This window comes from Mustela nivalis (assembly GCF_964662115.1).
Source record: "Mustela nivalis genome assembly, chromosome: 2".
In the NCBI taxonomy this organism is placed as follows: Eukaryota; Metazoa; Chordata; class Mammalia; order Carnivora; family Mustelidae; genus Mustela; species Mustela nivalis.
This window is the reverse complement of record NC_139021.1, coordinates 62,919,544-62,946,823: the sequence shown is the minus strand read 5'-3', so window position 1 is coordinate 62,946,823 and position 27,280 is coordinate 62,919,544. Positions and strand designations below refer to the sequence as shown.

The window sequence follows — 27,280 nt, the reverse complement described above, 5'->3', positions numbered from 1 at the left end:
TTTTTATGTTATTTTTTGCATAGCTCCACATTTTAGAATTTTTTTACAAAATACATTAGCTTTGTAATCAGATTTTTAAGTTATTTAAATCAATTTTAATACACACAATTACACTGGTGATAAAATTTTATAGACCTATTAAGTTCTATATTATTAGATTCTTTTTTTTTTAATTACTAAAATGAGGAAAGATCAACCAAATCAAATGTTGGTAAGGATATGGAGCAAATGGACCTCTCAATCACTCTGGCGAGAATGTGAGATACAAAACTTGTTTGGAAAATACCAATAGTTTAGTAATTTCTTAAAAAGTTAAACATGCACCTGCCATGTGACCCAGCCATTCTAGTCATAGGTATTTACTGAAGAGAGATGAAAAGATTGTATGTGAATATTCATGGCAGCGTTATTTGTAATGGCACCCAAATGGAAACAATCTAAATGTCCATTAAGAGATGAATGGATAAACATAATGTGCTGTATCATTATGGTAGATTAGTGCTCAGTAATGAAAATTACTGAACTTTTGATAACACACAATAGCATTTGAATCTCAACATAAGTATGCTGACTAAAAGACTTAGAAAATACAGGGGCACATAGGTGGCTCAGTCATTAAGAAGTGTCTGACTCTGATTTTTAGTTCAGGTCATGATCTCAGGGTCATGAGATGGAGCCCCATGTTGGGCTCTGCATTATGCAGGGAGCCTATTTAGGATTATTTTTCTCTCTCTCCCTCTGTCCTTCCCTCATGCCCCCATCCATGTTCTCTCTCTTTCTCTCAAACAAACAAAAAAAAAGTATACAGAATTCTAGGAAATACAAAGTAATGTGTAGTATCAGGAAGGAGACTAGTGAGCCTGTGAATGGGATGAAAGGTGGGAGAAATTACAGAGGCAGAAGGAGACCTTCTGGGGATAACACACGTGTTCATTATTTTTATTGTGTGATGGTTTCTGTAGTATGTATGTCTGTCAAAATACACCCAAATGTATATTTGTATATGCACTGATTTATTTTAGGTCAATTATACCTCAATAGGCTGCTTTTTAAAAGTAAGGGAATGCCATATGTGAAAAATAAAAACAAAACCAAACTTCAGTTCATCATAATAAAATTACTGAATATTGAATATAAAGAGAAAATCTTGAAAGCATCCAGAGAAAACAATACATTGTATATAGGTGAACAAGATAACAGAACACATATTTAAGAGTTCTGAAAGAACAGAAAAAAATATGACAACTCAAAATTCTATATCCAGCAAAAATGAAAAAGGCTAAAGAATAACAATGGTAGCTAAGAAAAAGAATTCATCACCAGCGACATGCCCTTGGAGAGATGTTAATGGGAATTCTTCAGGCTGAAGGCAAATGACACCACATTGAAATTCTGTCTTTGTGAAGGAATTAAGAGCACTGGAAATAAAGAGAGACTTTTCACAATGTCAAGAGAGTCTGGAAGAATCATCAGGAAGCCGTAGTATTCATATATGTTTTTTCCTCTCATAACAGCTTCAAAATTCAGGAGACAATGACAGAATCAAGGGGAGAAATAAACAATTCTATAATCATAGTTGAAGATTTTTTAACATTATTTTTCAGCAATTGATCAAACTAATGAAAATAAATAAAAATATAGATGGATCTGGGGTGGCTGGATGGCTCAGTTGATTAAGGAGCCAGGTCAGGACACGATGTCAAGGTCCTGGGATTGAGCCCCAAGTCTGATTCCACACTCAGCTCGGAGGCTGCTTGAAAACTCTCTCTCTTCCTTTCCCCCTGCTCCTCCTTCTGTTCTCTTGTTCTCTCTCTAAAATAAATAAATAAATATTTTTAAAAAGAGAGAGAGATTTGGATCTGAACAAATTATCAACATCTTGACCTAAATTATTTCTATAGAACATTACACTGAATAACTAGTTGCATAATACATATTCTTTTCTAATGTACCTGATATGTTCACTGAGATAGATCATATGCTGGACTTTCCAACAAGGCTGAAATACATTTAAAAAGATTGAAAGCATATGTTTTCTGAACATAAAAGACTTAAATTGGAAATCAATAACAACATGACATCTTAGAAAAATCACTGAAATTATAGAAAACCGTTCTCATTTCCTTAGTGATGAAATCATCAAAAAAATTATAAAATATTTTAAACTGAGTAATAATGAAGCATAAAACCATAAAACTTTCTACAAGGAAACATAAGATAGTATCTTTGTGATTTGTGAAAAGCAGAGTTCTGAACTGTAAAGCAATCACCATAATAGAAAAAATTGATTAGTTCAACTTATCAGAATTAAAAACCACTTTTAAAAAGGCACTATTAAGAAACTGTTAATAAGCTTGGGACGCCTGGGTGGCTCAGTTGGTTAAGCAGCTGCCTTCGGCTCAGGTCATGATCCCAGCGTCCTGGGATCAAGTCCCACATCGGGCTCCTTGCTCCGCAGGGAGCCTGCTTCTCCCTCTGACTCTGCCTGCCACTCTGCCTGTGCTCGCTCTTGCTCTCTCTCTCTCTGACAAATAAATAAATAAAATCTTTAAAAAAAAAAAAAAGAAACTATTAATAAGCCACTGTGTGGCTCAGTCAGTTAAATGTCCCACTCTTGTTTTCAGCAAGTAGGTCATGATCTCAAGGGTCATGATCCCAGGGTGATGAGATTGAGCCCATGTCAGCCTTTGTGCTCAGTGTCAAATCTTCTTGAGATTCTTTCTCCCTTCCTCTCCCTCCCTTTCTGCTCCTCTCCCTCTGTTCCTCCTCCTGCTTGTGCTCTCTCTCTAAAATAAATGAATGAATGAATAAATAAAATCTTTAAGAATAAATAAATAAATAAATAAAAATACACTGAAGAGACATGCCACAGATTTGAAGAAAATTTGTATTACAAAACACAAGCATGACAACGGACTGGAATGCAAAATATATAAAGAACTCCCACAATCCACTAATAAAGACAAAATAGCTTGAATTGAATAAATGCATCAACAGGCTTATGAAAATTTGGTCAATATTATTAGTCAGTTGGGTAATGCAAATTAAGACTACGTATACACACCACTCCACACATGTCAGAATGAATAAAATCAGGAAGATTATCAATACCAAATTTTGGTAAGGATGTACAGCAACTGAAAATCTCATATATTGTTGTTAGGAATGTCAAATGTGACAAGTATTATAGCAAAAGATCTAACATTTCCTTGTAAAATGAAATGCACATTAACCAATGCCCCAGTAATTCCATCTCTAGGTGTTTACTTAGGAGAAATAAAAGCACATATACACATAAAAAGACTTGTACAGAAATATTCAAATCAGCTTTATTCATGAGAGTTCAAAGTCAAAAATATCCCAGAGATCCTAAAATAGGAGAATGGATAAACAAGACAGGGCATATTCAAAAAATGGAATACTACTCAGCAATAAAAAGAATCAACTACTAATCTCGAAAACATGCTGAGCAAAAAAAGTCAAACAAAAATTGTGCATACATATTATTTAATTTTTATGAAGTTTTAAAGCAGTCAAAATCAGTCAATGATAGAAGGAAATTTGAACAGTGGTTTTCTTGGGGTGGGACTAGTATCAGTAACTGGAAAGGGCATGCAGGAATTTTCTGGGGCGATAGTGATGTTCTATAATGACATATTTTGGGCACTTCTTAAAACTCAGAAAAATTTGTGCATTACATCGTATATAAATTTTACATAAAAAAAAAACAAATATTGAACTCTGGTTAATGACAGGAAGGCTGAAGTACCTAGGGGGACATACATTCTCTGCAAGTTATTTTAAAATGCATAAAAACATGCAGTGTATTGATGTAGGAATAAATATGTGGAAAAAAGCAAGTACAGTAAAATGTTGATGCTAGAATCTAGATGATGGGTATATTGGCGTTCACTCTAAAATTCTTTCAGTTTCACTCTGTTTCAATATTTTGTTAATGAATATTTTGGAAAAGTTCTATACCCAACATCTTGAGAGAGAAGAGAAAGCATAGCATTGGGGTGCGCTGGGCCTGTGGGGCTGGAGCTGGAAGGGTCTGTGTTAGCAGTAAAGTTAGGGATCTTGGAAGAACTGACAACATGTCTGATGTTCAAGAAACCACTGACCAACTCTTGGATGTGAACCTTCAGGACAGAAAATCACCTCAGAAATGAGTCTGAGCATCTCCAGGTCATGAGTGGAGCCACTGCACCTATAGGTTTTGTGCAGATGAAGTGAAAGAGAAATTGCGCTCATCATGCAAAATACAGACATGAAGTGAGATGTGTTTTAATGTTTTGGTGAAAAAGCCTGGCTCAGGTCTCTTGTCTGGAACCAGTTGATAGTTTATTTGTGGTTGTTCAGGAGTTTGGAGATTAGCAGTTCAAGGAAACGGAAGTTCTAAAGGATTTTGAAGAATTTCTGGAAACTCCCATGATCAGACCCTTGAAGAATATGGAAAATTAATACCAGTTTCAAAGACAAAACTACAAAAAGATAAATGAGAATTCAAGTAAAGGTAAAATTGATAATGGATGAGGAGACAAAAAGAAGACAAAGATGTTAAAAGAGTTTGCTAACACTGGCTTAGATTCACATGTCTTCAACTGATGAAAATCCAGCTATCAAAGAAATACCATGTTAGAAGGTTCTGGCTTGGCATCTTGCAAAGATGAGACTGACGAAAGCTCAAAAGAAGAAATTGATCCTCAAGTGTTAAAGTTTATATTCATAATCAAAAAGGCAGGAGAGAAACACAGCAGCACCTCAACTCAGGCTGCCAGAAGTTTTAGAGGCGGTGTTCAGGATTAATTTAGGTGGAAAGTTGACATGACCAACTTTGATATGGAGGCTCATTTGAAAATCCCTGATCATCAAATCACTGAGGGCATTGCATTGACAGAAGAGCATCTCCACCAAAGAAACATCTCACATTTGGACCTATAACTCAGATCTGCTCTCGCCTACAGGACACTGAGTCTCTGTGTTCCTCAACATACCGATAATGATAGTTGATGGCATGTATGGAATGGAGACAGTACCAAAAGAGGGGGCTACAGAAGTTGGTGATAATAATACACTGGCTGTTAATACAGCAGCAAGTAATATCTCTTCTGGATTGGCCAAGGGCCAAATTAAAGAGGCAAACTGTCCTGGGGTTTGTCCATAGATGATGTTCAATGGGACATCTATCTGCAAGTCACCACTGAGACCTGGCTCTGTAGATATTATCGGAACTGATATGACATTTGGAAAAAGGATGGCCTCCGAGAAGAAAAACTACAACCTTAATCCAGCTTGCTTACAGAATGAGCTGTATCTGTGAACTGAGACAGGCCAGGCTCTACTACTTACAAGGAAATGCTCTCCCAGGGCATTACCTCTGAGACACATCTGGCACAATGCACCTACTCTCTGGGTGAATACAGAGGGCCTTTCTGCAGCAGTTTGTGTTTTGAAACATCCATTTCAGGGTGTTGATTATCCTTCAGAAGAAGGTGGAGAAAGAGGAACTCTCTGGTAATGCAAAGAATGCAGTATTAGTACTTCCCAATGCTGGAAATGTCAGCACAAAAAAACCGAGAAAACTAACATTAGCAAAAGCGCAGTTTGCACTATTTAAGCCAAAGGCTTTTCACCCTACTTAGCAAAAGATGTGAACCTCATGTGATGGGATTGAAAAAGATCGTATGAGGAAGCAGAGCTTTTCTTTAGATCTGTTCCAAAGAGGTAGCTGACTTGGCATCATGGGCCACTACATGACTGAGCATTTAGTACTTTCTTCAAAATGCTTCAAAAATGTCCAGAGAAAAGCCTACTGAAACACTCTGGGATTTGGGTTTAAAACAGTTTGTTTTCAAGTTTGAGAGCAGTTTCTGTTTTCCACTGTGGCAGGTACAAAATTCCCCCAGCCTAAAGGGAAGGCAGAGGACATGAGAGCATCTGAGGCCATGTCCCATTGCCTGTGGAATTTCACTGTTTAGCTACACAACATTTCATTACCTCAACCTTAAAAAACAAAGTCCTGGACAAGGTGAAATCTCATGAGATCTATAGGAAAGTTTGCCATCTGCCTTGAAAATGAAAATAGGCAGCCACTATTCAGATTAATACACAGGACTAAAATAGAGGATTGAATTCATTGATGGAAGTACAAAGATCCTTTATAATTAGTATAGGACATGTCTACCTATAAACAGTAGCAAATACACTGATAGACGAAGCATGGGAGCAATAAGCCAGATTAAAAGCAAATTCATTTTTCTTTCAGTAAAGAAAGAAAGAAAGAAAACAGCATTAAATTAAAAAAAAAAAAAGATGTTCTAAACAAAGAGTATTCAGATAGCAACAATCTCTTAAATAGTAGATCCTATCTCCTAAATACATACAAAATCAACAGGAGGATAGGTAGTATAGGTTGAGATAACCTCCCCAAGAGACAAAACGATAGAGAAATAGAAGAACAAAGATGAGAAAATTACGAGAATTAGTCAACATTATCTAAGTGGTATTCTAGGCAGTGAGAATTGAAAACATGTGACAAAGAAAATTATCAAAGAAAAAGGAGGAGAAGGAGGGGTGAGAAGGAAGGGGAGAAAATAATAGAAAAATATTTCCAACAACACTTTGAAAAGAACATGCTTTCCTCAACTGAATGGCTAAGTGCTTAGCGCAGTGACTAGGGGGAAAATGACCAATACCAAGAAATTTCAGAATACTAGGGATAAAGATATGAATTGGAAAACTTCCAAGCATAGTGCAGGGAAGGGACTGGCATGTGGGGTGAGCTGAGGAGGACAGCAGAAGAGGTTGTCAACAAAGCTGGGGACCACGGTGGCATTTGACTCTTATTTGCAACACTGTTGTCAGAAGATGATGTAATTGTGCTTTCTTAATTCTGAGAGAATTCTTTCCAATCTAGTATTTTATGGTCAAATAGTCAAGGGGTGAGATTAGACTAAAACATTTTAAAAGATTCAAAACATTGATCTTCATGCATACTTTCTCAGGAACCTACTGGGTGATGCTCCAGTAAAATGAATTTTTAGAAAAGATAAGGAATTTGGGAAACAGAAAACCCAACTGGAGAGCCAGGTGAAGTTAATTTCTGACATGATGGTAAAGAGAAATCCTAGAATCATGGCAGGGAAGTGGGTCCAGGAAGCAAACTCACCCAGTAAGAGCAGGAACATCAAGGGATTCTGGAAGGATTGTTCTAAGAAACAAAACAGTCACATTCACCTATTGTTTATGAACATGTTCTGGGGAGCTTTAGTCACACTAATGGGAAGGAGTTTAGGCATAAATCTGTGGAAGGTACATAAGAAATAGATTAAACATATAAGAGGCATTGATTTAAGCTAGGGAAATAAAGTTATGTAAGGAAATGCTTCCTTCGTTAATGAGTACATGATTCAGCTGTGATTTTTATATGACAATATTAATGTCAAATTGAATATTAACCTAACATGGTATATAATTACATTAGGTGAATAGAGAAAGAGTATATTAGGAAACTAAATCCTCATCTTTAATAGTATGAAATCAGCAGATATTAGTATTGAGTCAAAAAAACAATATGTGCTATAATTTAGGAATATGATGGTAAATAACAGAAGAAAATGAGTCGAATATCTTTCCTCTGGAAAACATAGATTGGGGGTGAGGAGACCAGAAGATAAATTTTTTCCATTATAAAGTGATTTGACTTTTTAGTAAATAAATAAGAAAATAAAATTTAATATGCAGTGGTGTTAAATTGTATCATTCAGATAATACTATTTTTTGAAAAAATTTATTCCTGTAGCTCAAAAAATATACATACAGGAATATTGTATTTCCAGGTTCTTTTCCTCCCAGCTTTATTGAGGTATAAGTGGCAGATACAATTAGAAGGTATTTAAAATGTAAATTGTGATGCTTTGATATATGTATACAATTGAAAGGATTCCTGCCATCTAGTTCATTAACTAGAACATTATTTTATCTTAAAAATTAAAAATTCTTTTATTTTAGAAATCAACCGTTGGTTAACCTTACATCTCTTTCTGAATTGTGAATGTTATGTGGTAGGCAAGCTATAGAATTAGTTATTGATGTGTCCGCCATATAGATTATAGATTAATCCTATTTTGGTAAGAGATTTTTTTTTCTTTTCATGTTTTAAATAAAATAATAACTCCCTACTCCCCTGCAAAAGCATTAAGTGAGGTGGAAAAGTTTAGTCAAAGGCCACTTGGGTGGCTCAGTTGTTTAAGCAGCTGCCTTTGACTCAGGTCATGATCCCAGGGTCCTGGGATTGAGTCCAGCATTGGGCTTCCTGCTCATTTTACCTACTTGTGCTCTCTCTCTCTCTTTATCAAATAAATAAATAAAACCTTTAAAAAAAAAAAAGTCAAGGAAAATGTGGGATTGCAAACAAACTTGTCCAGTCAGTCTACCAGTTAAGGTGTGAAAAAAGAACACAATGAATTTTATTAGCTGCTTAAGAAATCATCTCTGTATTTCTAACAGAATTCGTACCTTTCCAGGCAGAAGAAAGTCCACAGTAGTTATGAGAAAATCATCTCCCATCACTCCCCTCCAGAAGAGAACTGACTTTGGTCTGCGTTGTGGAGAACGGACACCATATAGAGGAGGGGAGCTCACTGGTTGTCAAGTGTTATGCAAATCCATGTCACTGTGGGACGTTATTACCGGGTCTGTTGTAGGGGCTATATGGTGAGCCTCAATCCAACTTAAAGTGTATTTTGTATCTACTAAGAACACAAGATATTGTGGTGTGTGTATGGCGTAAAAGGACGGTAATAACAACACACTACGTAATAGAGGCATAGGTAGTGCCTCATGGATTTTTTTCCTAAGGTTCCGTTCCAGCACAGGGACAGATCCTTGAGATGCCATTTCTCACAGCCCGAACAACCTCAGGCATGCAGACTGTCTAGACTAAGAGAAAGCTTTTTACCCTGTTTTGCTCAGATCTCCCTCCTCTTTGAACCTAAGCAAGCTGAAGGGCCCACTCGGGAAGCAGGCAAGAAGTTGTGTGTCTGAAGCAGGAAGAGAGTGGGGGGCCAGCAGGGAGGGAAGATGGTCCCTAAGGGAACATCCTGCCGGCACTCTGACCTGGTCCCAGGTTGGGAGGAAGAACGTATCTGTATTACTTTTCTCCTTCTTCTCTTGTTTATTTTCTTCTCCATCATACATCTCTTATCATCCTTATTCCTAACCCATTCCTAACCCCTTGGTTGGGCAGGCAACATTTTCCCTGTGTCTGGGGCATAACGGACCACAACAATTTTGTTTGTATTCTGGGGCACAGAGATTCTCTTAGGTAAAAGTCATTTAATACTAGAATCATTAAACTTGAAGAGCTATGATGTTGCCAACGTTAGATGATTCTGCTGGGGATTGAAGGAAAAATCATTACTTGAATATTCATAGGTAATACAAATATGAATTTCTTATATTTATTATTTATTATATTTATTATTCCGTTCTTATTTATCGATAAACATGATGACATGATACATGCTGTGTGTCAGATATAGTTCTAAACCTTTTCATAAATATTAACTTATTGGATCCTTACACGAACTCTTCTGGGTAGGTTCTATGATTTACCTTACAGATGAAGAAACCAGGGCCCAGAAAGATGAAATAAATTGCCCCAGGTCACACAGTTAGGGAGCAACAGAGTTGGGAATCAAACTCAGACCATCTATAAAGTCCCTAGTGTTTATTGTCATTCTGCCCTGCGGTGTGGTGACTAGTGAATACAGGCAAAGAGAGTTTGATGGCTCATCGTAGCTGCTAACTTGATTTCACTTATTTTCTTTATGATGTCCAACATCTGGGCAGCTTAAAGTTTAAAGATTGCTCAGGTGCTGAAAAATGTTGTCAGGCATATAAAAGTCTGTTGGTGCAGATAACTTGAAAACCCTCCAGCTACAAACACCAAGAATTGCTCAATAAATTATAACTAACTTCCTTATAAATGCATGGCTGAACTGCCCAGAAAAGCAGGGAAATTGCCTTGGGACAGAAATGAAGAAGAGACTGGAAATCAGAACAGTGAACTGCGGAGCTGACACAGTGTCTGCCGGGGCAGGGGTGGGGGGGCGGAGGCAGTGAGGTGTTTATCACATTTGATAACACAGGGGTTTGACGTTAATAGCAGTATGTGGAGAGAGAGAATTGGGACTGAGAGCCCCATCTTTATAGTGCTAGCCCTGCAGGATGAGTGAGGATTCAGGCAAAGGGAAGTCTCAAAAGTCGTGGGAAGAATTATAAATTTATACAACCAATGTGACAATATAGAGCAATGTGACAATATCCCGTGAATTTGAATGTGTACGTCCCTATGACAGAGCAATTCCTTTGCTAGGTTTATATGTTGGGGAAGCTCTAGGCCATGGGAAAAATCAGATATGGATGGGAGTTTTTTTGCAATGTTGTTTGCATTAGTCAAAACTTGGAACAGGAGAGTGGATAAATGAATTGTGCCGTATTTGTTTAATGGAATGCACAGAGCAGTGAAAATCAATGTACTATAGACATGTATCATCAGGAGTAATTCTCAAAAGCATCACATTTGTGAAAAAGAAAGACAAGCTGCAGAGTATTTGCGGCATTAAAGCTAAGAGCTGAAATGTAGAGACTCAGAAAGAAAAAAAAAAAAAAAAAAAAAAAACATGTGATTCTTAACCTCAAGACAGAGACCAAAAAGGGCTTCTCTCAAAAATGAAAGCCACACCAGCATTGCAGATGTAACTGGCTTCTATTTGGCCCAGTATCTACCTTGCAGACCAGACCTGTAAAACAGGTCCAGGATATGGCAAGAGAGATAGAATGGTGGCTTTATTAAGTAGGAAATATTCTCATATTCTCACTTATTTCACCAAAATTCAAATCAACTCACTCCCTCTGTTACTCTGCTTTCTTTCTATGCTACATCTTCTCCTCTGTCTGGCCTCACCAAGTGTCTCCCATTTCCTGAATCCACACATATGCCATGGTTTTAAACTCATGCAAGGTCACTTAACTTCCTTTTGCTTTTAAACTTGTGTCTTTAACCCGTCATGCTGTCCATCAAATAAAGGCTCCTTTTAACCATCTGTTTTTAACGGTGTGTCTGTGTTATAGCAACATTTTTTTCTGTTACAATTAAAAAAACAAAAACGCAGCAGGAGTCTGAGGACTGGGAAGCCAACAAAATTTAATAATTATTGCTATTTCTTAAATAACATCTTTCCTGAATTATAATCCACACACCAAACAATTCACCTATTTAAAGCATACAGTTGAATGGTCACAAAGTTGTACAACCATCAGCACAATAAATTTTGGGACATTTTCATCACTCCTAAGAGAAACCCCAAGTAGAAGCATAAACTATATGGTGTTTTATGATTGAATTCTTAGAACAATGTTTTCAAGGTTCATCTATTAAGGCAGATACTTAAGGTTCATCTATTAAGGCAGATACTTAACCAACTGAGCCACTCAAGTGCCACTTCTTATAAGTTTTTAAAAATCAATTTCTTCTTCTTCTTCTCCTCCTCCTCCTCCTCTTCCTCCTCCTCCTCCTCCTCCTTCTTCTTCTTCTTCTTGTAGCTTGTATCAGTACTACATTTTTAAATAGATTTTATTTATTTATTTAAGAGCGAGAAAGAGAGCATGAGAGAAGGGAGGGTCAGAGGGAGAAGCAGACTCCCCCCTGAGCAGGGAGCCCAATGCGCTACTCAATCTCAGGACTCCAGGCAGTCGCTTAACCAACTGAGCCACCCAGGTGCCCAGTACTACATTTATTTTTATCACCACATCATATTATATGGTATGGTCACACCACATTCAATTTAGTCTTTTATTGAATAGTGGATATTTGAGTATTTGGATTATTTTGTCTTTTTGGCTATTTTGAATGTTGCTTTATGGACCTTCATGTATAAGTTTTTGTGTAGTCATATGTTTTCATTTCTCTTTAGTATACACCTAAGCATATAATTACTGGGTAGTATAATTCAGCATTTAAACCTTTAAGACTGTTTTGTAAATTGGCCTTATCATTTAAGTACACAACAGCAACGTGTGAGGATTCCAGTTTTTACACATGTTGGCCAACACTTGTTATTATCTATGTTTGTAGTTTTAATTTAGCCATGCTTTTGGGTGTAAGTGGTATCTCACTATGGTTTTGATCTATTTTTCTCAAATAATCATGTTAGTTACCTCTTCATTTGCTTATTTCCTTTGTATATCTGCTTTGGAGAAATGTCTGTTTAGCTCCTCTTACCATTTTTTAATTGTTATTTGTTATTTCTCATTTTGGTCATTGAGTTTGTCATTTTTGTCAAACTCAATGTCATTTATATTATTGCCTATTTGTCATTTTTACTATTGAGTTTTAAGAGTTCTTTATATAGTCTAGATACATGTCCCTTGAAAATATTTTTCTCACATTCCGTGGGTTGTCTTTTAAATTTCTGGGTGGTCTTTGCTTCAAAAAAGTGTTTTTGATGACATATAATTAACCTATTTTTCTTTGTGCTTTTGGTGTCATATCTGAAAAATCATTACTTAATCCAATGTCATGAAGATGAACACCTTTTTTTTTCTTATAATTTTTTAAAAATATTTTATTTATTTGAGAAAGAGAAAGTGTGTTCACAAGAGAGTATAAGTGAGAGGAAGGGCAGAGGGGAAGGAGAAACAGACTCCCCTTTGAGCAGGGTGCTGGACCTGGGGCTCAATCCCAGGACCCCGAGATCATGACCTGAGGCTAAGGCAGATACTTAACCAACTGAGCCACTCAAGTGCCACTTCTTATAAGTTTTTAAAAATCAATTTCTTCTTCTTCTTCTCCTCCTCCTCCTCCTCCTCCTCCTCCTCCTCCTCCTCCTCCTTCTTCTTCTTCTTCTTCTTCTTTTTTTATTAGAGAGAGAAAGCACAAGTAGAGGGGGAGAGTCTTAAGCAGGCTCCATGCTTAGTATAGAACCCAACATGGGTGTTAACCTCAGATCCTGAGATCAGGACCTGAGCTGAAATCAAGACTTGGATGCTTAACAGACTGAGACACACAGAAGCCCCTTTCACACTGTTTTGACTATTGCAGAGCTTCGTAGTAAGTTTTGAATTCATAAAGTGTACCTTCCCAGGTTGCTCTTCTTTTTTTTTCAAGATTGTTTTTGTTATTCTAGGTTTCTTGCATTTCCATATGAATTTTAGGATCAGCATGCCAATTTTTAAAAAGAAGTCAGTTGGAATACTGATGGGAATTGTCCTAAAGCTGTAGATCAGTTGGGGAGGATTACTATTTTAACAGTATTAAGTCTTCTGATTTATGAAGACAAGATATCTTTCATTTTATTTAGGCATCTTTAATTTCTTTGAAAATTTTTTACAATTTTCAGAATATAAGTTTCACACTATTTTTAAATTAAATATATTTATGTTTTACTCTTTTTGATGCTGTTATAGTTGTTGTATTCATTCCCTTTTTGAGTTGTTTATTGAAAATATATGGAAATACAATTGGTTTCTGTTTGTTGAGCCTCAATCTTGCAACCTAGCTGATAATTTATTTATTTCATAGATTTTTTTTTAAAGTGGATTCCTTAGGATTCTACATGTATAAGATCTGTCATCTACAAATATAGTTTTTGTTCCTTGTTTTCTGATTAGGATAACTTTTCTCTCATTTTCTTTTCTTTCTAATTATGCTGCTAGAACTTCTAATACAATGCTGAAAAGAAGTGGTAAGATGTTATTATTTTTTTTAGGCTGTGTTTCTCTCCGATTTTTTTTTTTTTTACACTTTCTTACAAGTAGTAGTAAAATAAAAGAACGTGTTTCTTTTCTTCTTAGAAGCAGTAAGGAAAGAGTGAGTTGGAGGAAATCAAACACTATCCTATAACTACTGACTGGGAACAACTAAAAGGGAGAAAAGTTAGTTGTGACTATTAGCAATATGAAGGAAAGAGAGCAGATGGGTCTCACGCCTCTTCCAGGAACCAAAAAGAGTATAGAAGACTGGTCTGGGCCTGAAATATGGTCTTGGGAATTAATAGCATGAAAGCTTGTGGAGGTTTCTTGTTAAAATATAAAGCTTATTCTTTTTAGAATATATATCAATTTATATGTAGGATTATCACACAGTCAAGAGTTCATTAACATAGTTGGATCTCAAAGCTTTGGCTGGAGGAGAAACTTTATTTAAAAAAAAAGACAACTAAAAAAGAACCCACACTAACTTTCTGTCAGTTGTTTTTATATAATTCACATATAACAAAAATCAAATTCATCAGTGTTGGGTATTAAATGATCTATATACGTTTTATGACACAAGGGAATAGTATATATTGTTTTAAACCAGGGCTAGGCAGCTTATGTTATGTTAATTTTTCTTTGAGTTTGGTAATAAATATGTGTCATCTAGAAAAAATTTAAATATATTAAACTGTCAACAATAGCATCCAAGTTGGGGTTTGTTTTTTTTAATCTGTATTCCTTCCTTTTTGTTTTTAATATTGACATTTAAAATCTGTTAAAATTTTAAATTCTGACCAATACACATACATCACTTTGAGTCTCTTAATTCTTCATAAGGAGCAGAATGGTGAAATGGGAAATATTAGAGACTAAGACGTAAGATTAATGAGAAAAAAATCAATTTAGTTTTTTTGGTTAGTCATTGCTTACCTTCAAAATGTAAAAAGAAAGAGAGGGAAAATATGAATTATCTCTGAACTATTTCCCAGCATAATCAAGAACAATACAGTTAATATTTACTGAGTACTTATACCTTGGCAAGGCACTGTGCTAAGTGCTTGACATTCTCAGGGAACCTCACAACAACTCTACAATAAAGGTCTATTAGTATTGTGGATTGTATGTCTGAGGCAGATGAGGCTTAAAATCTACTAGAACCAGGATTAAAATCCATGGAAGTCTGTTCTGTGTTCTTTTATGAGATGGTGGGTCGGATGTGGCCACAGGTGCAGACACAGGGGAGGCTCAGGAAAACAAAGATGATTATACACACAAGTCCTCAAGACTGGAGGCAGGCAGACCACACAGGGCCACATGGGGATGGAGGCCTTAGGGTGGAAAGGAGGTAGAAAGGAAGAGCAAAGAAAAAACTAAGGCTAGAATATTTATGGAGGTTTCCAAGGAGAAGTCAAGGCAGGGCCGTGTGAATAGTTTAGGATCAGCCAGTTTCAATAATTTCCTTGGGCTCTGAGTTATACTGAGGGTCCTTAGATGACTGGTAGCTGGCCTTTGGATTATTAAAGCAGAGGCATACTGCCTCCTGGGGGTACGTGCCAGACTGAGAAAGTCCGGCTCCCCACTGGTTAGTTTGCATATCAAAAGCAAGCTTCTGCTGAGAGGCTGAGCTCTTTGTTATCTGGAAATGAATGGGCTAGCCCAGAGTTGGGCTGCCCAGCCTGAAAGGTTTTTAAGATGACAAAAATACCATAATATGAAGAAAATTTTAAAAATATAAACAATGCAAAGTCTAACTCTAAGCCCATATTTTTTAAACATTCTCCAATATGGCCTCTTTTATTCTAAAACAGGTAGTGAGAAAGTACCAAAAAATTATATTACAATGTTCAAACTCATATTTCTTCCTATTGTTGAGAAATATGAGTTGATCAGTTGCATTACAAATACATTAAAAGATATTTTCCTAAAGATTTTATTTATTTATTTGAGACAGAGAGTGAGAGGGAGTGAGCACAAGTGGGGAGAAGATCAGAGGGAGAGGTAGAATCAGACCCCCTGCTGAGCAGAGAGACTTTATTCAGGGCTCCATCCCAGGACCCTGACATCATGACCTGAGCTGAAAGCAGACACTTATCCAACTGAGCCACCCAAGTGCACTTAATGAATATTCTTCCAGATAGAAATAGTTTTGAAAATAAAAATGTTACAAAAACCAGAGATAATTGAGCTGTTAAAGGGTATTCAAAGCATTCAACTATAATTGAAACTGATCCTGAGAAATAAAATGAAAGAGCACATGCTTTGGAATAAGATAGACTTAGATTTGAATTTTGACTTTTCCATCAACTAGTATATGTTATCAAACAGCATTTGGCTTTGGTTTTCTGATATGTAAAATGCGTGGTGATAATGATAGGTGATCAAGGTCACACAGTTGTCAGTACATAGCTGACCCATAGTTTAACCTCAGGTTTGACACCAAAGCCACTTTAACTACCTTTGAGAAATGGGCACTCTGAAGGAAACAAAAAATGTCAAAAGATACTTAAACTTATACATAGCAAAAACAAGCAAAAAACCCAAACAAAACCACAACAACAAAACCAACCTCCCCCACCCCAAAAAAAAACTTGTAGGTAGTAACTAAAATACTGAACAAATACAAAGACAGACCATTTACTCTGGGGAGAGATACGAGTCATATTAGAAAATTTAGTCTCGCATATTTTCATTTTATAAGCTGCCTGTCTGTTACTACCTAATTGTAACTTTTTACTGGAGGGAGACTATTTTGAAATGAAGTATCAGTGAAATGTAGAGTGTTTGACTTATATCTTTGTTGTCTGTTTGAATTCTGAAATATTCTTACTTTCATTGCTTCATTAAGACTCCAAGTTTTTACTATAATGCCATTTCATTAAAGATAATGAAATGAAAAGGAGAAAAATGTTCTTCTCTGACAATATTTTTTTAAGCAAAACAGATTACATGAATCAGTATATGCTGAGAGTAAGGAATAATTTTCCAAAGGTATACGAAATCTTGGGTTCTCTGGCAGTGGTTTGATAATAAAATATGTCTAGGAATATGACTGTCAGTGGCATGCATTTACAGACAAAGGGATCTGAAAAAATTTAGAAACAGATGTAGCAGAAAACATTTGTCATCAGTTGTAGTCAAGTGGTTTTCCTTCGACCACTGACAGTTGTTTCAGGCCTACACTGGAAGATGAACAACATGCTTTAAGAAGAAAAAAAAGTAAAAGACAAAAGTGAGAAACAAAGACAGTGGCAAATTGAAGAGGAGAGGCTAAAAAATACATAAAGGCATATCAGTGTTGCTATCTGACTGAAACACAATATTTAAGTACTTACAAATAGAATCTTGAACAAAATCAATCAGATGTTATTATGCATGTAAAAAGGGGATTTAAACATAAAGGATTTAAACATTGAGGACCTGGTTATTATATGCTTCATGGTTACCTAATGAATTACCAGCATTTTATTCTTTTATTTATTTAAGATTTTATTTATTTTATTTGTAGTGAGGGAAGAGGGAAAGATGGAGTTAGAGAATCCACAAGTAGACTTGTAGTGAACACAGAGCCTGACTTGGATCCCAGGACCCTGAGATCATAGCCTGAGCTGGTATCAAGAGTCTGGTGTTTAACTGACTGAGCTATCCAGGTGTCCCTATTCTTCCTTTTTAAAATTCATTTATTCCTTTATTCATTCATTCATTCATTCATTCATTCATTCTTTTAGTTTTTAGTTTCCTAATCCTCCCAGGCAAAATTAGTAGGTTTAGCTACTGTTCCTCATGACCTCATCATAAATATTTTGTGTTAGATATCTAGTCAGTCAGTGTGATTCTGTTTGTGGAAGCTTAGCGGTATCCCTAGATATCACAAAATTCTCTCTCAGGACCAAAACCATCTGGAGGACTGGAGGCGGGGTATTATCTATAGGAAATGGGTCAACATTTGCTTTGGAAGGAGGGTGTTTTTGGAAAAAACATTGTCATCTTTTTTTTTTTTTTTTTTTCAATTTAAATCCACTCTAGGCAATGGTGGGTCTGTAACCCAAGCAATGTAAATTCACTCCCTGGTGAGTCACGGATAAACCAGGTGGAATTATCACATGAAGTAAACTTTACTCACATGTAAGGAGATCACAGGGAATGACTTCCATAGCTATGACTCCCTGAGCAAGAGTTAATAGGTTCCTTTTGTTTAGGATAAGGATGAATACTTAGGCAGGGGAGCATTAGGATCAAACATAGAAGTGGGCATAAGGACATACATGCATGCACCTTAAGGAAACATGCCAGGGCACCTGGGTGGCTCAGTCATTAAGTGTCTGCCTTCAGTTCTGGTCATGATCCCAAGGTCCTGGGATAGAGTGGGCTCCTGCTCTATAGGAAGTCTGCTTCTCCCTCTTCCACTCGCCCTGCTGTATTCCCTCTCTTACTCTCTCTCTCTCTGTCAAATAAATAAATAAAATCTTAAAAAAAAAAAAAAAGGAAAGATGCCTATGCATACATTCTGTTATGTAAATGAGGCTTGTGCTCCTTCTTTGGCAGATTTTAGTATTAGAATGAGGTAAAGCAGCTGTCATTCTAGAGGTCGCTCCATAGTTCCTCTGAGCAGGTACGAGTCAGGGTTTAGGCTCAAACTCATCTGGGTGGTCTGGGACCCTGGAGGTCTTGTTAAGGGCGTCGCTATCACTTGAGGGGTGGTTTTGGTTTTCATTTGCCTGAGTTAGATAGATTAGAAAGAAGAACTTTAGGAAAAATGAGGGACAAATGTTGGTAAATATAAGCAAGTGGGCTGTAGAGGTCAGGTCTTGGGGTCTAGCTGGTGACAGTTTCACTAATTCTGGTAAAATGTACCTTTAACCTTTAGTGCTGGGGTTGTTGAGATAGGCTGCATGACTGAGAATTAGTTGGCATTTCCAGAGATGCATGTTTGAGAACTAGGTCCCATGTTACTTACTCCTTGAGAGCTAGATGGGTGTGATCCTGTCCTAGGGAGAGTGCCTTGTTCCCTAGGGTGCTCAAGTAGAATTATTTCTCCCTCCCAAGTCATCTTTTGTTTGCTTAGTTGCTCTTATTTTCTCCTTCTTTTCAATAAATTTAGTATCATGTTATAGTATTCTGTAACATTTTTCATTGTTGAAGTTTTTGTTTTTGTTTTTGTTTTATTCCTAACAAAGACTCTCACTAATTAGGATGAAAAATCAAGACAGCATCGTTTTGGAAATTACAAGCAGAAAGTGTGTCAGAGTTAACAGTTTATTGATGATTAATATGAAAGTTGTCTATACTGTTTGATATCTGTAGATTTCCTTTTAGTGATTCATAATGTAATTCAAATAAACAAGTGATAAAAAGATATTGACATAAAGTGTTTCAGATGATAATTGCTCATAAATATGCTGCATACTAAAAATTAAATATTAAAACCTAATATTTAGAAGTGGAGATTAAAGACAGAGAAATGTCATTTGAGAAAGCTCGATGGCCAGGCTTCATAAACTGGCAGCATCACTTGAGTTCTGTAGGTCTGGTTAAGTCATAGTAATTAGTGCGGTTAGAATCAGTCCCAATGTGATTATCATTATTCAAAAGCATGAGAGATACATACAAGCCAGTTGGTCAGTATATTCATTTAGTATGCAGCCAGAAAATTACCATTGCTATCTTTCCTTATACTACCTCTTTTTCCATATAAACACACTAGGGAAATAAAATTAGTCATCAAAACACCTCTCGGGCAAGGAACGCCTGGGTGGCTCAATCAGTTAAGTGTCTGACTCTTGAGTTCAGCTCAAGGGCTAGATTGAGGGCCGTGAGACTGAAACCCATGTGGGGCTCCGTGTTCAGTGGGGAGTTGACCTGAGGACTCTCTCTCTCTCCCTCTCCTGCCTCCTCCCTGGCTCGTGAGTACACACGTGCGCACGCACACACATACACACATACACGCACACCCTCAATCTCTCTCTCTCTCTAAAATTAAAAAAAAAAAAAAACTTAAAAAAAATGCCTCTTGGCCAAAATGAAGAGGGAAGTGTTATGCCTGGAACTTTGGTACTCGAGGCTTTGGGAGGCAGAATAGATGTATTTAAATATGGACTCTGCTACTTACTAGCTGTGACCTTCTACAAGTTACTTAACCTCTGTGTGCCTTAGTCTCCTCACCTGAAAAAAATGGGAGTAATAGTAGTGTCTACTTTGTGACATTGTTTTGAGAATTAAATGAGTCAGGGCAGTGGCTAAAGAGCTTGAAACAGTACCTGGTACACAGTAGGTGCTATATATGTACTCATCATTTGCATTAGTTGTGAGAGGTATTTCAGGCGGAAATGAAGGAAACTCTCTGACCACCATCATTCCCTTAATGGACAGATTACTCATATGTGCTGGGTCTCATAGCTTTCTGTCTTGTAGACAGGCCTGAATAGCCACCCACAACTCCTATTGCCTCCCATTTTGTAGGCTTCGAATTTATCTTCCCTTATTATAATTGTTTTATGTAAACAATTGAGTAGATCATTTTATATTATAATCAACACTTATTCTACAGCTCTCTTTTTGCATCTAGAATACCTTCTTTTAATTAAGGGGACTATAATACCGTGTTCCACTGCTTTGATTAGCAAGATATCCCTTCTACCTGCGATATTTTCAGGTAATTGTTTCAATATAGTTGATGTGAATTTTGCAAGTCTAAGTCTTAGGGAATTGATAATAATGATGGAGATAATGTTGATGATATGGTGATAATAGTAACAATATTAGCACTACCCTTTATTGAATCTTTACTATGTGTCTGGATTTACATTAAGTGCTTCCTGTGTTATCTCATGTAATCTTCATGATAAACTGATGAACTAAGTACTATTTATCTCTAGTTCAGAAATGAGGATACTGAGGACAGAGAGGCTAAGAAGCTTGTGAAAATTACATGGCCAGTAAATAGCAAAGCCTAAATTCTATCCCATGTTAGAACTCCAAGGTCAATATTCTCAATGATCATGCTTGATAGGCTCCCGAAAAAGTCCTGCCCTTTCAGCTGAATTTGAACTACTGGCCGAGTAAACAAGAAAACACATTCTAAATTTTCCTGAGGAGCTACTGAAGAGATAATCAAAGTCACGGGACACTTAAATGACCCTTCACAAATACACAGATATGAGGTCTCACGCTAATCACAGATCTAACACTTTGTTGAAATTAATATCTTCATAACAACATAACTATGCTGAAATTAGTACTTCATAACATTGTATCTTTATATTATATACTATAATATATAATGATAATAAATATTCTTTCATTAGCATTAAAATGTACCCAGGCATCATCTGAATCGCTTCCTGAGATATATAATATATCTTAATATATATAATATATCTTCCTGAGATATATAATATATATTTATAATATACATATATATATATTCAACTATTACATAGTGGGATACTCTGTATATGTAAACCTTCTCTCTCTCTCTCTCTCTCTCTCTCTATATATATATATATATATATATATATATGTTTCTTACATAGTGGGATACTCTGTATATGTATATATAGAGAGAAGGTTTACATATACAGAGTATCCCACTATGTAACAGTTGAATGTGGTTTAAACTGTAATTATCATTCATTTTTGGCAATTCAGACTTGGAAATCTAAATACATTTGGAAAGTCTGTCACTTAGGACAATTCCATGTCCCCACTTTTCTACTTCATCTCTTCTAGAACCTCCTTTATTTCAGTCTTAGAGACAACCTTTCCACCCAATGGCTCAAAAATAAAAGTCCTGATTCTCTGTGAAGATATTTGTACCTGTTTGTTATAAAGTAGAAAAGTGAAAGAGATACAGGCAAAGGGCACATATGCAACTTGTATAAATTTCTCTGCCTGTTGATTTTGATATTTAATAAACTTCAAGGGATTACATTGCTAATACTTCCTAATTAGGTCAATGGGCTTTCACCATTGTTCTCTCATCTCATCAAAAATCATTTGTTTAAGGAGTTGTGCAAGGTATCTTACAAACAGAGTTAGACAAGAGCTTTAGTACATTCCATAAACTGGATTCAGTATATTTGTAAATTATGCTGACAGGCACTCCTATAACACAATGAGGTCAAAACAATCTCACTGAAAATGGCCTTTTCATGCTGTACTCAAGCCAAAAAAAGGAAAGGGATCATAAAAGCACCATACTATGAGTACAGAAGAAAGTTGTTAAATTCAATCTAAGAAATGGATGCTTTTCGGCTAATCTTAAAGGGACTAACTGAAATAAATTCTTTAAATGTATAGCAACAGGACGCTAATTAAAGATGTATTTATAAAGAACCTACTGTATGAAAAAATACTATGTTACAAGCTATAAAGTATAAGAGAATTATTAAGATACAGGGGCGCCTGGGTGGCTCAGTGGGTAAAAGCCTCTGCCTTTGGCTCAGGTCATGATCCCAGGGTCCTGGGATTGAGCCCCACTTCGGGCTCTCTGCTCAGCGGGGAGCCTGCTTCCTCCTCTCTCTGCCTGCCTCTCTGCCTACTTGTGATCCCTATCTGTCAAATAAATAAGTAAAATCTTTAAAAAAAAAAGAGAGAAAGAGAGAATTATTAAGAAACAGTTAATGATTTTAGTGGGTTTGCAACTCAAAAAAGGGATCAGGATATGCATACAATTAAATGGAACAAAACCAAACGTAAATGACATGTATTTGAAACAAAGTTTAGCCTGAAAGAATATAACTAGATTGACTAAATCTACCTAAACTTAGTTCACTCATTCAGCTGTTATTTATTGAGTGCCTACTAGGTTCTCTTTTCACCCAAGGGACACTGATATCTGCAAACTAAATTCTTAACTACTTTTCAGGGTACAGGACAGAGAATGGAAATAGTGTCTGCTTTGAAGTTAGAAAAACCTGATTCTAAACCCTATCAACTACTCATTGGGTGAGTTGCGCAAATAATTTATAATCTCTTAGCTTCGATGCAGAAATTAGAGGATTATCTTTGATTCTCTCTTCCAACTTCATCCTTTGTATAGTTAGTTCATCAACAAATTAGTCTTTAAGTATTTCTTGGATACATTCCATTGTCTCGATCCCCACATCCCTAATCCGAAGGTTGGGTCTCCTGATTGCTTACGGATTCTGCAAACCAAATTGGCTTTCTACCTCAATATCATTCTTTTTAATCTATCATGCAAGTTGTAACCAGAGCAATCTTCCCAAGACTTAATAGCTCACCACAACACTCCTTGGCTCAAAATCTTTAGTTACTTCTCATTGTGCAGAAGATGCAAGTCTAAATGTCTTAAGGCATTTAAGACTCTAATGAGTTGAACTCTGCTTACATTTTAACCTCACACAACAGTCTTCCTCCATGTAAATCCTACATGTCTTTAGCCACCACTAGCCTGTTTTGTGCTCTGTGTCTTTGCAAATGCTGCTTTATAATGACAAAGGCTGAAACATTGCCCCCACCCACACTCCACCAATCCCATCTGGAAAACTTAAAAACTTTAGTCTTCCTTTAAGACTTTGCTCAAAGACCACCTCCTCTGTGGAGAATTCCTGGAGAATCTTGGTACAGGTAATTTTTCCATCATCAGTATGTGCACAGTATATAGGTTTTATATACCTATATTAGCACAACGCATTCAAATGTCATATCTGTATATATGCCAATTGTGTCTATAAGACTGAACACCGAAGGGCAAAGACAAGGCTTTTCACCTTCGAATCCTCAGCCTTAATGCAACATCTGCCACGAGAGACTGTAGAATAAATATTTATTGTAATAATCAAGTCAAGTTTGGGAATCAGTGGAAGGAACCAAGAAATGCTTTTTGAAGGAGGTGGTATGTAAAATTGGCCTTGAAAAACTTCTGAAATAGTTTCTTAATTTTAAAAATGTAATTTTGGTGGGACACCTGGGTGGCTCAGTTGGTTAAGCAGCTGCCTTCGGCTCAGGTCATGATCCCAGCGTCCTGGGATCGAGTCCCACATCGGGCTCCTTGCTCAGCAGGGAGCCTGCTTCTCCCTCTGCCTCTGCCTGCCATTCTGTCTGCCTGTGCTCGCTCTCTCCCCCCCCCCCTCTCTCTGATAAATAAATAAAATCTTAAAAAAATGTAATTTTGGGATGTTCTGTGTTTTAACATGCATAATGTATATCTTCATGATTCTTTCTTTAATATGTGTGTTTTGTCAGTAAATCTTTGTTTCTTTTATTCAAGGCCCAAGGTGCAGTGGCTCTGAGTTTGATGAAGACTGTGTATGTTAATTATCTGATTTAAAGAAGCACCTTCCTCATGTCTTTTGGAAGAAGATAGCACTCTGATTCTCCTGCACAATGTGGTATCAAAATTACTTGAATTTTTAGTTGGGTCATAGATACACCATACCTTATAGCAAATAAAAATGTTGATATTCAGTATGTATATTTAATTTCTCCTGAACATCTTTAAAAATATACAACTATGCTTTTGATCCATAATGGAAGATACATGACAACCCTATGCACCTCACTGCTATTCAATTAATTCCCTCTGGGCAGATGACCCACCTCTGATTGTAAAAGTAATAACTGAGAGATCATTTCATCCCAAATCATGTGTAATTCAAGTTGTCAGTGATGGGTAAGCTCTTAGGCGTTCTGGCAGATTTCTTATGTTTCCACATAAGTAGATCTGTTTAAGTAGTCCTACGGAAGGAAAAACCAAACCAAAACAAAACATCAATACCAATAAAGAAGTTATGAATTACAGAAATCCAGAACACAGAAAGAAAAATAAACCTATAATGCGGCAGTCTGCTTTAGGTACAACTATTCATTTCATTCTAAACCTTCATATTTACCAATACATATCTTAATTTTGGTAGCACTTCATGGTTAGAAGCCATAGAAATCGTCTTTGGAGACCTCAAGAGCGTTTCTCAAGAGAGCTCTGTGAAGAAACCTCTGCGGTTTGTTGATCTTCAACTCGGGAAATCCCCGCATGGTAAGAAAGGTATTGGCTAAGCTTGAGGATCTCCTGAAGTGTCTAAAGGGAACATTTTTAAGTGGAATAGAGTGGTAGCATCTGGTGTATATCTACAGATATATAAGCACAAAGACATGTGGATTGTAATCTACATAGTTATATGTGAATCACGAATTCCAATTTGGAACCGAGGGCTGGCTCACTATTTCACCCCTTCTTCCTGACAAAAGTTGAAGTACAACCTTTGGGTGTGTACACTTTGGGAGTCTTCAGCTGGGTTCTCAGCTTCTAGTTGCGCGTTGACTTGCTCCAGGCCAACCCAGACATTCTAAAGGAAAGCAACCTCATTTTAGCGGCCAGCCCTCAGACCCACGCGCCTTCTCATAACTCTGCCTTTTCTCGGATTCTGAGCTCGTGGGCGCAGAGCACGAGGTGCCCTAGGACAAGTTCACAGGGGGCGCCGGGGACGACCCTTTTTCCAACAGCATTTGTAGCTGCCAAGAATAGCCAACAAGCACCAGATTTATGAGCACTTTGAAAGAAGCACCTTCACCATTGGCTTTTTGAGCGGCGCTGTCGCTAGGGAGCGGCGGGCTGGGCAAGCACAGCCCCGGGAGAAGCCCAGGCTGTTTGTTCCCGTAACCCGGGAGAGGGGACGCACACAGTCGGGCGCGCGGACACACACGCAAGCGCACGCACGCTCGCGGCGAGTTCGAGCCCCGCGGCCCCCTGACCGCCCGAGGGCGTCCCCCCGCGCCGCGCCTGGCGGAGCAGCACCCGCCTCCTGGTTCCTGCTGCTGCCGCCCAGAGGAGAGAGGAACCTGCAACCTCTGCCTCGAATTTCCCCCGGCGCGGCGGGCTGCGGAGAGCGGCGGAGGTGGGCGTGGGGAGGGGAACGCGATGAATGAGTTCTCCCCTCGTCTCGGAGTTGACTGAGTTGGCGGCGCCGCGCCCGGGCTTCCGGCTCTCGGCGCCCCAAGCTCTCGCGGCTCCCGGGGCTGTAGCCCACGCCCGCGGCCCGGGCTCTGCCCGCCGCGCCTGCGGAGCCGAGGCTCCCGAGCTCCTGTCCCGGCTCCAGTCCGGGGGAAAAAGGAGGGCTGTCCCCTGGCTGAGGCGCACGGCCGCGCGATTTTCCCGCACTCTCCCCGGCCCCATCTGTGTCTCCATGGCGTCTCATCAGCAATCCCGGATCCAGGCTTACCTGGAGAAGAACAAGATAGGTCCCCTGTTTGAGGTAAGGCGCTGTGGATGAGGGCGGTCCCGTTTGTGTTTGGGGGAAGGGGTTCAGAACACCCAGAGGAAGGAGGGGTAGTGAAAAAATGCGCGGGAGGAGGCGGCCGTGTGGCATTCGCTTTGGCCAGTCCAGGTGTCCTGGAACGCGGCCGAGCGGGTACCTCGCTGGTTACCTGGGCGCAGACAGGTGAGCTGGAGAGGGCCAAGCCTTAGTCTGGCGGGGGAAGTTTGAGCGGTTTGAATGTCCTGCATCTCGCAGCCTCATGCACAGGACCCGGGACAGGCTGAGACGGATAGATGCACACACTTAGGTCTTACACATGCACACTTTCTTCCGGGAATTTACACTGTATTGCGTGTTGGATTTTTTTTTTTTTTTTGAATGTGGTCAGTAGTAGAACCCAGAAAGCTGGAGTTGCTTAGCAATGGGAAGGAATATGGTTAACTGGGAGAAAACTGAACTGGTAAAGAGTAGGCTTCGGTAGGTGCTGGCGCGTTGAATGAAATTGTCAAACTGAGACGCTGACATCGATTGTTTGGATGAAAGGAGTCTTTGCATTGCAGACCCTACATGTGTTAGGGAGAGAAAGGGGCGGAGAAAGATTCAGGAAAAGCATACACGAATTTATGAGAGAAGACGTGTAGCTCTGAGCTGCTTCCTCTCGCCATCAAAGAATTGATGACAGAAATACAGTAGGAGAAAGGGAGAGCGGGACGACGTGAGAAAAAGGACAGGAGACTGAACCTGGAGCTGGCAAAGCGTCCCGCGGATAGCCAGGGCGCTGGGCAGATGCCAGTGCCCGCGGGGAGGGACGCCCACTCTCCTTTCCCATTCCAGTTCAGCAGTCCAGCTGGGCACTGATAGGAGACGATAGGACGTGGGAGGGTCAAGATCCCCCCTACCCCGCAAAAAAAGCAGTTGTGCTTGTTATTGGGGGGTTATGTGTCCGCGGCGTCGGAATAAGGCTGGAACGCTCAAGGGGCAGAGATAGAGAACCGAGCTGTTTTCCTAGTACTGAAAAGAGGAATAACTGCAGAGAAAAAAAATAAGGCGAAATAATGCCGTAGTAGAAAAGGGAGAGGCAAAGAGGGATGTGATCAAAAATGGGAAGGATGGGTTTCAGATAACTAAGATTTGCAAGATATTTGAGTTTTTCTGCCCAACTTTAAGTTAATGTTGTACTATCTAGAGAGATACGGTCATTGTTTCAACTGAAGCTCATTGTTGTATAGAGTCATAAAGTCCAATAATGCATGCCTTGATTCTTCTTTCAGCCCAAAGTGTTACCAGAGGAAGTCTATATATAA

At 38.2% G+C, this 27,280-nt stretch overlaps 1 protein-coding gene and 1 long non-coding RNA gene across 15 annotated transcripts in view; one reads left to right on the top strand and one right to left on the bottom strand.

The window, feature by feature from the left end:
- Positions 1-1,570: 1,570 nt before the first annotated feature.
- LOC309859929 lies at positions 1,571-26,174 on the bottom strand. Its single transcript, XR_014309039.1, has 3 exons — positions 25,941-26,174; positions 24,322-24,459; positions 1,571-1,812 (listed from the first exon to the last, which is right to left on the bottom strand). It is a non-coding gene; the product is annotated as an uncharacterized lncRNA (long non-coding RNA).
- Positions 25,367-27,280, top strand: part of LOC309859927 (uncharacterized protein C8orf34 homolog) — a 570,857-nt gene continuing 568,943 nt past the window's right edge. For all 14 annotated transcript variants that reach the window (XM_082721209.1, XM_082721210.1, XM_082721203.1 and 11 more), the window contains exon 1: positions 25,367-25,973. In XM_082721209.1, coding sequence (XP_082577335.1) covers positions 25,644-25,973 — 330 coding nt within the window. In that variant the 5' untranslated portion in view covers positions 25,367-25,643. The remainder of the gene's footprint in view (positions 25,974-27,280) is intronic.